This window comes from Arachis duranensis, chromosome 5 (genome assembly GCF_000817695.3).
Source record: "Arachis duranensis cultivar V14167 chromosome 5, aradu.V14167.gnm2.J7QH, whole genome shotgun sequence".
NCBI lineage: Eukaryota > Viridiplantae > Streptophyta > Magnoliopsida > Fabales > Fabaceae > Arachis > Arachis duranensis.
In genome coordinates, this window is record NC_029776.3 from 93,138,794 (window position 1) to 93,153,426 (window position 14,633).

Genomic DNA, 14,633 nt, shown 5'->3' on the forward strand with positions numbered 1-14,633 from the left:
AATTTTAAAATACAATTTGAATTATTTGTTTATATTAAAAAAATAACTTAAATATATTAATAAATTATAATTTATATATAATATAAGTAAAGATATTAATGTAATTTTATTTTAATATAATTTTTTTATTTTTTTTATCCAACCAAAAAAATAATTTATTTTTTTATTTATTTTTTCATCGAAACAACAAAAAAATCATCAACTTTTTTTTTATTTTTTTTTATTTTTCATCTTCCATCTAAACAATGCGTATACCTATCTTTTTCGTCAACTTTTTTTATACTAATTTATTCAAGTTAAAAAATTTTGATATTTACTATCTTTCAGCTTGCGACGTATTAGACCATAAAAAGTAAAAAAATCTATCAAATTTAGAAGATTGATATAATTATTCTTCCATTTTTGTTACATCAATGTTCTAGAAGTAGTGACTCGCCACTTTCTAGTGACTCACCACTCACTTTTGCATTTTAATATTTCATTCTTAGCATTTTATTAGTTAAGAATCTTCTAGACTTTGAGGAACTGTCTACCATTATCTATTAATATCAATCATTTACAATGAATGAGAAATATACAATAGTAATTTTTAGAATATAATTAAAATCAATTAAAAATAATTATAATTATTTAATATATTTAAATATTTATTATAAAATATTATATTTTTATTATTATAATTCTCTTAATACTTATAAATATATTTTTTTATATTATATCATTTAAGATAATTTGAAAAGATAACTCAAATACACTTAATAATACACAAATTTTTTCTCCAATTTAATCTCTTATTTCTAACAATTATTATTCACAATACCATCAGTCTTACTACTATCTATATAGCAGCGTTTTGTTTATGTATCTCTTGAGACAGAGACACAGATATATAGACATTAAAGACATAGACACAAATTATTAGTGTCTATATAGTGTGTTTAGTAAACATTGAACAAGACACAATAAAATTAGAAAAAGTCTATATTATCCTTATAAAACAAACAAAAAAAAATTAGCTACCATTGCTACCATCTCTACCACTACAGATTTATCATCACACACAATTCCCCACAAATCAACCAGCAAAAATTTTACAAGAATCAACAAGAATTTTATTTTTCAACAGAAAAACGAAAAAGGAGGAGAAGGTAACTGAAAAACAAACTGTGAAAAGAGAAGAATCAAGGTAGAGGAAGAAGCGACAATGACAAACTCGAAGAGGAAGAGGGAGTGGCGGCCGTGGACATCGCGAAGAAGGAGGAGAGGCGACAGCCGCATTTAGACAGAGGAGGAGACACAGCGGCAACGCTTGGAATTGGATGAAGTGGGAGATGCAGCGGCGGCGGCACCGCGGATCTAGGTGAAGGGGAAAACGCAGCGGCAACGGCAATAGATCTGGACGAGGAGATGCAACGCTGACGGCAAATCTGGACAGTCGGATGCGACGGCGAAAGGAGGGAGGAGGAAGGAGGGAGGGAGGAAGGAGAACGGTCACAGTGGATGGAGAAAGAGAAAAAAAAAGAATTAGGATTAAAAAAAATGAGTAAAAAATTGTGTCTAATGGATTGTGTCCCTGTGTCTCATTATTTTAGAAGTACACTGAATACATGTATTTTGTGTATGCTTGTGTACTAACGTATTCATCAAAGATTTGTATCTCAATAAACAAACATAGGACATGTTCTAGCGTGTCTATATCTCTGTGTCTGTGTCTTTGAAACCAAACGCTGCCTATGGGAACAATTTTAATTTAAAAAATATTTTAAAGTTAAATTAATGATTAATGTAAAATTAGAAAGAGAATACTAATTAGGAATTGAGTTAAATAGGTCTGAAGGCAATTAATCTACTAAGAAAGGGGATTGATATACACTTGCATGGCATTCGTTATTATTGTTAAATACACATTAACGTTAAACAACTACGTTAATAAGATCTGGATTCCTTGTATACACGGCCGTACAAGGAGTAACAGATAAAAATGTACATATATTAGTATATAACAAGTTATTAAAATAAAGGAATCGCCTCATATTTTATTTTTCGGATGAGGACCAACTCTTTGTTGCCAAAAATATATTAAGTCAACCACATTTACGTATATTTTATATTTATATTGACTTGCCTTCAATCATCTCAATAATGCATGATTACTTATTCATATAAACAGCCAATAACCTCTTTTGTTTTTTCTTTTTCGTGGGACCATAGATAATACATACACAATACTATGTCTAGTTGAAATTTCGTCCATTATATTTTAAGGCGGATTATCGATTTAATTTTATGAAAAATCTCCGATTAAATTACTCGAATATATATGTGCGTATTACTTTAACGAATTCTGTTACGTAGAGCTGATGATGGATTGATCCATAGTAGTCCATATAAAAATTACTGACACCTAATTAGATCGTTAATTAAATCACTGTATATGATAGATGATAATAAAAGAAATGAATAAAACCCTAATTTGGTCTCCCATCGGTTTTTATGCTAATCATTGAAAGTGACCTAGTGGCTAAACACCGGTACCCTAAGATAGAGAAATCTTCGAAGTCTTCTCATAAATTTTAATTTTTTCAAGTTAACACAAATTAAATAATTAAATTAAACTTGCTAGGCCTTCTATAGATATAGCTAGATGCATATATAAACCTATTAAGTTATATAACTATATACCCACTCAACTCCGATCCAACGCATAGGACAAACAGGAGGAACTACTTGTTGTTCCTTTCTCATTGCAAGATCAGAGCATAATTTGGCTGTGGCTTCTCTCTAAATCAAGTTAACATTAAGGTAAAGATAAAATTTAAACACATAATAATAACCAAATGTTGTTTTATTTGCTTTTGCACGTCTGAATTATTTTGCTTCCGGATAAGTTCTTTTTTCTATATAGAAATTCACTACCATCCATTAATTGCCAAAGCAGCTAGGCAACCAAAAATAGTTATAAATATCCACAAACACAGTGAATATTATATAACAAACAATGCACTCTATGTGTGTATATATATATATATATAAACAATCTCCGTTTTTTATTTTTAACTATAAATTTTCCGTTTTTTATTTTTAACTATAAATTTTAAGAAATAATGTTTTAATTGATGATTTTTCATAATCTTTAGGTATAAACAAAAATTAAGATTAAAATTGGTAAATTATTTAGTTGTTCTGTTTATTTTTTTAATAGGTGTTTTTGGGTTATTTTTCTTATCCTTTAACTTTTTCTTTTTCATTCTTCGGCCCTTTAATGACTTTTAATTTAGAGGAATGCTACTTTGAAAACCCATTTATACAACGTAACTCTCATAAGACGACTCATATGCAATCTACTAATTTGTGCAAATTTTTCATGGGCCATATGGATGTGTAAACCTTTTCTATTTTCGTAAGTTTGATTAAGGAGGTTGTGTGGAATAATTTATAAAATAAAATTTTCAAACTCTTAGAAATAAGCATTACAAGTACGGTCCATGTGATTTTACTCTTGCTATCCTATCTGTAGGTGACCGAATTCATACGAGGTCTTGCTTGTAAATTAAGTATTCAACTTTTATCATTAATTTGAAGATTATTTTGTAACATTTGATGAGGTTTATAAATTGTCCTCCATATCTCAAACCATGCATGCATCGCATAACACTACAAGGAACATGCGATTTGGTGGCGGTTTTTAAGGGCAAAATCGTCACAAAATAATTCTACAGTGTTTGGTGGACTGCTAACTTTTAAGGCATCGACAAATAGATTTGTGATGGTTTTTGGTGATTGTCAATATATCTGCTGCTATATCAAATATTCTGTCGTTATATCTGCCGCTATAACAAAATAATTCTATTGCCATGTCGTATAATTTGGCCATTAATTGCGGTGGTTTATATCTACCACTATTTCAACCAAAGAAATTTTTATTATTTGCAGCAGTTCATAACTATTGGTAAAATATTCTTTAAAAAACTCACAATAATTTTTCACACTAGTTTATAGTCGTTTTTAACCGCCGTTATTTTTTATTATTTTTTAAAATATTGTTGGTATATCATATTATTATTTTTTTAGATATATTTATTATTTTTAAAAATTATTATGTTTTTACATGAAAATCTGAACAAGTAAATAATTTTAACACAACACTCTAGAAGGTTTATCACATTACTTAATATCCATAATTTTTTCGACAAACATACATGAGGTCAATTTTAGCACTTTTAAGCCCATCCAATTAGATTCAATGAGAAAAGAACATATCATGCTTTATAGATGATTTCTAAGAGACACTTATACCAATGGACCGAGTATCTTCATGGATTAACACTACAAAAACGTTAAATATCATCGAATTTAGTGATAGACATTAGCGGTGAATTTATCGGCAGATTTAGTAATAAATTTATTGGATAAAAAAGTTATCATTGAATTTGATTTTTCGCCAATAACAACCGGGGAAAAAACTTGGCGCGAATATTACCGACAGATAAATCTACCAGTAACCCTAATTAGTGCAGTGCTACATTTTGGTCACTCACAAAGTGTTATTGTTGGATTTATTCGCTGGTAATCTTGTCCTAAATTCGAATTGCGAACCCTCTCCTCCCTTGTTTTCAAATTATACTCTCTCTCACCTACTCCTCTCTCTCTCTCTCTCTTTCTCTCACACTACAAGAAAGTCGTCAGATACCTTCGAATTTACCAACGGATTTATCAAAAAATTCCACCGATAATTTGTTTACCATCAGATTTAACGGTAGAATAAATCTAACGATATAAACCTCGTCGATAATTATTTACAGCGGATTTTTTCGTCCGCCGCTAATTATCGGTAGATTTAGTGGGAATATAAACTTTTAATTAGCAAAATTTTGGAGCTTGTTACCATTGAATTTTTTTCCAGTAAATTCGACGGTAATATATTATTTATTATTAATAATTAAATTAATAGTTACCGGTGGATTTAACCGATGGTAAACTTAAATTTTAATTTTTTTAAAAGTTATTTGAAAATTCAATATATAATTATAAATATTTGAATTTAATAATTTCTAAACTAACAAAATTCAATTAAGCACGAAAATCAGATTTAAAATGCATCAAACCCTCGATTACAAAAATTTAACCAAAATTAAACCAGAAATTGAAAGAGCAATACTGATGAGTATTAGAAATTAGACTATACTAATGCTACTACATTGCATAAAGAATCGACCATACCAAACTATATATGATACTAAGGCTTTTATTGGTTCTAAAATTGTAGAAAATAGTTAAACAACTCCCAAAACTAATCCAACACACAGTCCATTACTACTATATTTGTAAATTGTATACACTTTATAGGCTCGAGACAAAAACATGAAATCCATATATCAGATTGAAACTACAGCAAAATGTCTCCCAATTTCGAGTCCATTGTACATAGACTTTGTGGGATGGGTCATAGATTTAAAATATTCTTTGGAGACAAAATCAGAACCAGAATGATAAAATTATGAACAATACCCTTAGACATATTATCATATTGCTTCTCTTCAATATCAAGGTGTCCAAAATTCAATTAATCTTTCCCCTAATCTGATGAGAACTTGATCAACCGAATTCGATTTCAAAAAAATAATTACTCTGTATTCCTTTTGTGGTAATCAATTATATGAACATAAAGACATAGAATAAAAACTGAAATTAAAAATTTTAAATTTATAATTAGACATGAAATTACAATTGACTAGAGATTTGAAGAAATAAAAAGGGGATACTTATATAACATACATTTTGTTACACAGACCTACAGAAGCTTACAGTATATGCTTACACTACAAGAAAAAGGTTGAGTATTATCGGATTTAGTGTCGTACATTAGCGTCGGCTTTACCGACAGATTTACCGACGGTTTTGACATAAAATTTGTTGGGCCAAATGGTTACCGGCGAATCCCGATTTTCGACGGTAAATTTGCCGGTAATACTTTGAGGGAAAATTGGGGAAATAGACATGAAATATTGCGTGGGATTTACCGTCGAAGAAAGCTGTCAGTAAACTCATTTTAGTGAAATGTTGTGTTTTGGTCATTCGCAACGAGTTACTATTTAGATTTATCCACCAGTAAATCTAACGGTAATAAGCCCTAAAATTCAAAGCACGAATCGCTCTCCCCCTTCAATTCGAAACTACTCTCTATCTCTCTAACCTCTCTTCTCCTTTTCTCTCTCTAGCCGCGTCTAACCCCGTCGACACCGTTAGCCCCACCGCTGCAGACGATGACGACGCCTCCCTCCTCTCCTTGCACCCCTCGTTCGTCGTGATGTCTCCATTGCAGCCGCCATTACGAACCCTAGCCTCCATTGCAGATGCTACTCTTCTCATTACTGACATGAGTTGTTTTTTGCATCGCCAACTTTGTCGTCCACCACCAAGTCCAGCTTTTTTCGTCATCCACTAGGTCTAGGTTAGTGAGGTTCCCACTAATTTTTATTATCTTAAATCCAATTTGTATATTGTTCTACTATTATTCTACTATTTTTTTAAAATTCTTTTCGTTTCAAAGATGAATGAAAGTATAAGCCTTTGACCTGTGAGGTAGATGGGTTGATTTCAGGTTAAGATTTTGTGTTGATGAATAATTATGGAGATTAGAAAGAATATGCTGCATTATTTGAACTGTTAGTAATTAGTGATATTTTCATTTTTTGTTCTTTCTTCATCTTAAATTTGTTGATGATCGCAACCTTACATCATGACATGCAAAGTGCAGTTATAATTTTATATTTCTTGAAAAAATATTGTTAAAATTTGAAATGGACTATCCTTCCATCCATTTTGAGGTACCCATTTTTCAAGATGCATTACATAATACTAGCATTATGTATAACATTACAACTAGGTCTAAATTGCTGATATTTGCATGAAAAACGTGTTATTTGAAAGTGCTTGTTGTGTGTGGCAACGGTATTTAATTATGGTTTAATTAATCTGTTGGTCCTTATAGTTTCGTAAAATTTTTAATTAGGTCCCTATACTTTTTTTTTAATTGAGTGCTTGCACCAAAATTTTTTTAATTGGGTCCTTATATTTTTTTTTTCCTTTTATTTAGGTCTCTGCACCAATTTTTTTTAATTAGGACCCTAAACAATTAAAACTATTACTGTTAAGAGGAACCTAATTGAAAAAAAAATTGGTGCAGGAACCCAATTAAAAAGAAAAAAAGTATAGGGACCTAATTAAAAATTTTGCAAAACTATAGGACCAATAAAATAATTAAACCTTTAATTATCTAAGTCTAAGGGTGTTTTTAGTTGCGGATAAAAATGGAGTGAAATTCCTATAAATAAAATGGGCTAAAAGTTTTTCATGGATGAGTTTCAGTGTGTAGATTTTATCTACAAAGCTCATCTATGGAAATTTTCACTATCAAACCAAACATAGCTTATTCAGTTCCTTTCAATCTGCAATATTTTTACCATGTTATACTTTTTTTGTTGTTGCATTCATCCATTTGCTTTAATTATGTGTAGTTTCAAAGCCACGTTCTTATCATTCAGTCCAACAATTTTGATATTTAGTAGAAAAGATTTATCTTTCTATTATATAAAATATTGTCAATAACTTCATCAATTCAAAACAACTATTTTCATGCTCCTCTCTTTTACTTGGTCAAAGATTTTACAAAGCTCTTCTTTGGTTGAAATTTCATTTCCACTCAGGGATGGATGTATGGGGGCAAGTAGAGGCCTGGGCCTCCCAGCTTTAAAAAAAAATAGTAGTTAAAAACTTAACCCAACATCCCAACCCAAATAAAACAAAATAGTTTTTAAATCCCTAAAATTATATCCCTTTCTTCACGTTTCCTAATTCTCCTGTTTCCTCACTATTCACGCGGCGCTCACTAAGTTTCAAACACATATTCAGTGTCATTGCCATAGTGCCATTCGCCCATTCCCAGGGTAAGTAATTAGTGTTATTTTCAATCATATATAATATATTCATATCAATTAGAGCAAGGACGCAAGGTTCATTTTATTTTTGAGATTTATTTTCTTTTTTATTTTATTTTTAATGAAATTGATAGTAATTTAGTAAAAAAATTATTATTATTGATATTTAATTAATAAAAAATACTTAAATTTTGTTTATTCATATAAGCATATAATTATTTGAATTTTTTTTCAGGTAAAAAAAATTAGAATATTTTATGATGAAAAAGCAAAGTAAAATTGATGCAATTTTTAAGAGAAAAGCTATTGATAATATTGGAGTTCAAACAAATCAACACTCTAATCTTATTTCACAAGAAGTTCAAGTAAGTGAACTCTCTAATCTTACTCAAAATACACATCAACATGAAACCAAAGTACCAATATTAGAAAGAGATGTTGATATCACTTTACTAGAAAGGGATCCAGGAAAGCGACGTCCAATTTGGCAGTATAATGTCAATGAACGTGATAAGATTCGTAGAGCATACATAATAGTTGGGCCATACCAACCAACAAACATTAGCTATCCAGCTTCTGGTAATAACAATCACCGTCGATATTTTCAATCATCTTGGTTTAAGAAATTTTCAAGTTGGTTAGAATATTCACCAAAAAAAGATGTTGCTTATTGTTTTCCTTGCTACTTGTTTGGTAAACATTATGGTGATTGCAATGATAGAAAAAATGTATTTTCAGAGTTAGGATTTAGTAATTGGAAGAAAGTAAACAATGGGATGAATTGTGCATTTGTATATCACGAGGGTTCTATTCCTAATTCTCCCCATAATTTATGTGTGAAATCTTGTGATGATTTAATGGCTCAATCTAAGCATATAGACAAAGTTCTTGATAGGCATAGTGATGAAACTATTGCAAATAACCGTTTAAGGTTGAAGACATCTATTAATGCTATTCGATGGCTTGCATTTCAAGCATGTGCATTTAGAGGCAATGATGAAAGTCATGGATCTTTGAATAGGAGAAATTTTATTGAGTTAATTAAGCTTTTAGCTTCCTATAATCAGAATGTTAATAATGTTGTCCTTGAAAATGCTCCTGGAAATGCTCAATATATATCTCCTAGTGTTCAGAAAGATATATTGCATATCTTTGCTAGAAAAGTGCGTGCAACAATTCGAGAAGAAATTGGTGATTCTAAATTTTGTATACTTATTGATGAAGCAAGAGATGAATCAAAGCGAGAACAAATGTCTGTGGTTTTGAGATTTGTAGACAAGCATGGTTGTGTTCAAGAAAGATTTTTTGATCTTATACATGTTTCTGATACATGTTCTTTGACATTGAAAACAGAAATTTCATCAGTTCTTTCTCGTCATAATCTTGATGTCCAAAATCTTAGGGGACAAGGGTACGATGGAGCTAGTAATATGCGTGGTGAATGGAATGGATTGCAAGCTCTATTTTTGAAAGATTGTCCTTTTGCTTATTACATTCATTGTCTTGCTCATCGATTACAATTAGCACTTGTTTCTGCAGCCAAAGAAGTTTGTTATGTTCATCAATTCTTTTCAAAACTTACACTAATTATGAATGTTGTGACTGTTTCTCCTAAACGTCATGATTAGTTAAGGGTTGCTCAAGCAAATAATGTTGCAAACTTAATTGCCAATGATCAAATTGTGACAGGTAGTGGACTTAATCAAATTGGTACTTAGCAAAGAGCTGGTGATACTAGATGGGGTCTCATTTGAATTATGTACGTAGCTTGTTATGCATGTTTGATGCTACTTGTGAAGTCCTTGAAAAAAGCACCGAAGAAGGTAATTTCTCCACTCGTGGTGATACTAGTGCTGCTTATGATGCTATCACATCCTTTGAATTTGTCTTTGTTTTGCATTTGATGAGAAATATTTTGGAAGTTAGTCATGATTTTTGTCAAGCTTTGCAACGAAAAAATCAAGACATATTGAATGCTTTAACTTTAGTTTCTACTACCAAGACTTTAATCCAAAGAATGAGAGAATCAAGTTGGAAGGCTTTCATAAAAGAAGTTATATTATTTTGTGAGAAACATGAAGTTGAAGTTCCTGATATGAATGCATTGCATATTCCTAGAAGAGGCCGAACTCGCAAAATTGTTGATCAAATTTCAGTGGAGCATCATTACCGTGTTAATTTATTTCTGACTGTAATTGATACACAATTGCAAGAGCTTAATGGAAGATTCAATGATAATATGGTGGAATTGCTTACTTTAAGCTCAACTTTAGATCCCAGAGATAATTATAAGTTCTTCAGTGTCAACAAAGTATGTGAATTAGTAGAACGGTTTTATCCAGGTGACTTCAGTGACCAAGAGAAATTTCACATTAGAATGCAAGCTCAACATTATGAACTTGATGTTCCTAATCATATTGAATTAACTAACTTGTGCACAATTTCGGAGTTATGTCAAGGATTAACGAAGACAGGAAAGTCTTTAACATATCCTTTGATTGATTGTTTGATTCGCTTGGTATTAACTCTCCCTGTTTCAACTGCTACAACTGAAAGATCTTTTTCAGCTATGAATATTATGAAGAATAGACTCAGAAACAAAATGAAAGATGAATTGCTTGCTAATTGTATTTTGATTTACATTGAGAATAAGAAGATTACTGAAAAATTTGACACAGATTCTATTATCGATGAATTTTATGATATGAAGAATCGACGTGTACCACTTCATTAGTAAAAAGTACACATTTTTTTATACTTTAAATATATATTCTCTATCTGTATATTTTTATAATACATCTTACATTATTGCATATATTTTTTATATTACAGATATTATTGCCCCCATTATAACATTTTTGGATCCGTCCCTGTTTCCACTTCAAGTGACTAATATAGTATTATGAAATCACATGTGCAAGCTTCACTATCAATGTTAAAGGAGCTCAATACTTTATTCCATTAGTTGATTTATTACCGCTGTTTGTGAAATTCTTTTAATAAGCTTATGCTTACTATTAGAAAATAGTAATAAGCTTATAATTAGTCTTTATCTAATTTTTATTATTAATTAGACTTCATATCTCTCTCGTATTTAAAAGGTATTTTAGGATTTAGTACTTTCTCTGTTGATCAGATCTCGAATCTTTTACCTTTTTGGCATGTTCACCCATGTTCTTATTATTGCAGGGCCTCTTAACTTTTCCCTATCTGATCTTTCTATTTTAGCATGGTTGTTCCACTGATTAATTGTGATGAACTATGAAAGAGGTCTTGTTACTTATTATTTTCGATCAACTGGTAATTAGTGTTTTTTATTGAACCAAATAATTTATTGTGTATTGATTGATGCTATGGGTTGAGATTGGTTGGATTTGTGGGAACCATAGAGGTGGTTATATGTCTAATTTTAGAGGAGCTTATGTCCAATTTTTTCGGAAAGTTTTGTTGAATGATTCATGTAGTTAATATGTGCTGACTGGTGCTAATAATACATTCTTTTTGCAAACATGACGACAGGTAGCAGAGGTAGACCGAGTAGGTCTCGCGGTCGTGGTAAAGGGAAAGTTTCCACTGAATCCCCTGTGACTGTTCAGTCCATGCCCTCTACCCTGACTACCCTATATCGACCCCTATGACATCATAGGCAGGTCTAGCAGACCAACAGTTCATCATAGTCCCAAATCCAAACTACATGCCTCCTTTTGCTATGCTCCCTGCAGATCCAGCGACAGAGCCTGCGGTGGGTGATTCCTCCAGTGCCCCCAGCAAGATGCCTCTCTACCACCACCCGTCATCCGACTGAGGATTTGTCCCGATGACATGCAGGAGTGAGTACATACAATTTGTTAATCTTAAGTTTATACGTTTCTATGTGTTTGTTAATGTCAGGTTTTTTCTCTAATAGGTTTGCACCAAACCCCAATTCTTGCACACATAAGATCTCCGAGGTCATTAACTCGATGTATGATCACCCGTGGCCGACCTACTACACGCAGATTTCGGGTGAGACCAGAGATCGATGGTTTCAGAAGTGGACAGTAAGAACCCAATAATGTTGAATAAATTAATTGTATTTAAACTGTATTTTATTCCAACTAACTAATATTGTTGAATCACTTTGTACAGTTAAAATTCATATAGGATGCGGAGCATAATATCATGATCAGGAAGATCTACGACCACTGGACAGCTAAACGACTTTAGCATATGATAAGCGACGTTCGTAAGGGACGCGACCACCTAACATCGTAGATCCATCCAGCCATTAAGAAGGAACTAGAGGCCTATTTTAGAAATAATGAGGGATTCAAGCGTCGCTATCTGATAAACGTTGCTAACAGAGTTTCGTCCAAGTCGTCGAAGTACACGGGTGGATTGGCGACCTTCATGAAGACGAAGAGCAAACTGGTAAGAATTTTCTTAATTGTTTAATTTTTTAGTAGTTACTTGAATCAGTTGGTTAATTTGTTCATTTATTTTGTTAGTTGATATATTAATTTGTAGTCTAAGTTGTTGGACCGTGATGCGACACTAGCGGAGATCTTCAAGTATACCCATACTTTGAAGGCCAACAAGGAGAGATTTATGACCAAGCAATTTCAACCGCCTATTGAGAACGACGAAGTCGTCTCCAAGACCTCAGTGGTAGATCCTTATAGGGTTTGGCGCGAGATCGCCTCTCAACCCCACAAGAATAGTCGCTTCGAGTTGGGGTCATTCTTCACCAGTGGCCTCTGCTCCTCTTCGTTGGCAGCTTCCTCTGCCTCTGACTTTGCCACCAGCCCTACTGATCCTCAAGAAGTTGTCAACCTGAGGGAGGAAGTGCAGAAGCTTGAATAGGAGCTTCACTAGCAAGCAGAACAGTCCGAGTAGAGCTACAATGATCTTCTTGCACTTGTGAGAGGAGTTGTTGCCATCAGCTCGGACCTGACAAAGAAGCTGGAGCAGCTAGATTGGTTGCGAGAGTAGATGGAGGTGTACAACCAGAAGATGCGCACTGGAGCCAATGGCCCTGAAGACAGCAACACCACTGGTTCCTGCAGTAACGCTGCTCGTGGGACACTGACGTTAGCACCTACTCTGCTGCCTCAGCAGGGGACCACGACGACAATGACGACGATGATTACCGGGATCTGTAGGGGTCAGGATTTTATTTTTTTATTTGTCTACTTCATTATATTCTACTTCTATGATATTTTATTATATTCAGACCATTTATTTTTTAATAAAATAATTTATTTTTACTAATTGTGGCTTAACTGTGCCAAAAAATATTACCGAAGGATTTACCATTGGATTTGATAACTTGGGGCCTAAACACGTTAAATGCCGCCAAAGTTACGGTAATTATCAACTCAGTCTAGAAAATCCATTGAAAATACCGACAGAAAATCCACTGGTAAGTAGTTGTTAGTGACGTTTATACTGTCAAATCCAAGACGATGGTAAATCCAATGGTAAATTTATTACTGGCGGTATTCAATATTTTTCTTGTAGTGTTAATCGAACTAAACAGGCCTAATGGAATCTATAACAAAGAAGGAGTTTTAACAACAGTAATTGCAGTAAGAACATGTATGTATAAAAATTTGGATAGTGTTAAATAATCAAGAAGAGATTGACACTCGATCAATCCCGCTGAAAAAATAAGGGAAGATCTAAAGCGCTAAAAAGCCCCCAATCACCCAACAAACAATAACAAATGTATCATCATCCTATTAAATACTCCAAGAACACTCAAACAATAAAAGGTTTAAACACGACATAAACTAGATTAATCAAAACAAAAATAATAACAAATGTATCCTCATCCAATTCAATTCATTAAGCAAAGGAGTCAAGCAGCATATATATATTTTAAACAAACCTTAAACACAAAATTAAACAAAATATTAAACATACCTTAAACCCTCAAACAAAAAATTTAGCAATAATTACACAAACAATTAAACAAATAGACATACAAACTCAGAAGATTAACAATTTCAAAAATATTTTAAACAACTAAACAAACCCTAAATGCTTAAATGTTGAAAAAAAGTTCAAAAGAAACTAAACAGAGAAAGGGATTTAGTACAGAAGGTGGAAAAACATGAGAGGTGGCGACTACGGACGGAAGGAACAAATGACAAGGTGGTGATGACCGACGAAGAAGTTGCTGGTGGCTGCAATGATGCTATTAGTGGTGTTGGCGATTTTGATGGATACGGCGATGATGAGGGAAAACTGATTGGAGGAGGCCGCGATGATGATGAATGAGCGTGGAGCAGGATGCACTGATGTTGTTGAATGAGCGCGGTGCAGGATACGACAACATTGAGGCGGCGACAATGATTGAGTAACAGTGACTAGCGATGAGAGTGAGTAAGGGTGGCAGTGACCGGTGAAACGGCAGCGAATGGTGGCGATGGGGGGCTGAGGGCGAGAGAGAAAGAGAAAGGAGAGAGAAGTGAGTTTAATGATGTTACAGAAATGTAGGGGAAGTGTTCGCAGATTTGAATTTAGGGTCAATTTTACTAGTGTATTTACCGTGGGAAAATCCGCTGGTAACAGACAGCCTGCGACCAAAATGCGCATTTCATTTAATTAGGTTACCATTGAATATTTTGTCCATAAATCCGTCGGTAATGATCAAGCCAATTTTTCTTTTTTCCCTCCAATTATTACCGACGAAAGATTGAATATGATGATAAC

General features: G+C 32.8%; 1 protein-coding gene and 1 long non-coding RNA gene across 3 annotated transcripts; both read left to right on the forward strand.

Moving 5' to 3' along the window:
- The first annotated feature begins 9,954 nt into the window (after positions 1 to 9,954).
- On the forward strand, positions 9,955 to 10,671 carry LOC107490519 (uncharacterized). The gene has a single exon (XM_016111292.2). It carries the CDS (start codon positions 9,955 to 9,957, stop codon positions 10,669 to 10,671), a length of 717 nt encoding a protein of 238 aa, XP_015966778.2.
- Positions 10,672 to 11,478: 807 nt separating this feature from the next.
- LOC127747440 (uncharacterized) lies at positions 11,479 to 12,546 on the forward strand. 2 transcript variants are annotated; one of them, XR_008009257.1, is made up of 4 exons: positions 11,479 to 11,767; positions 11,845 to 11,977; positions 12,066 to 12,347; positions 12,444 to 12,546. It is a non-coding gene; the product is annotated as an uncharacterized LOC127747440 (long non-coding RNA). The 2 variants fall into 2 exon arrangements; XR_008009258.1 differs by having other exon boundaries at positions 12,475 to 12,533.
- The last annotated feature ends 2,087 nt before the right edge of the window (positions 12,547 to 14,633 follow it).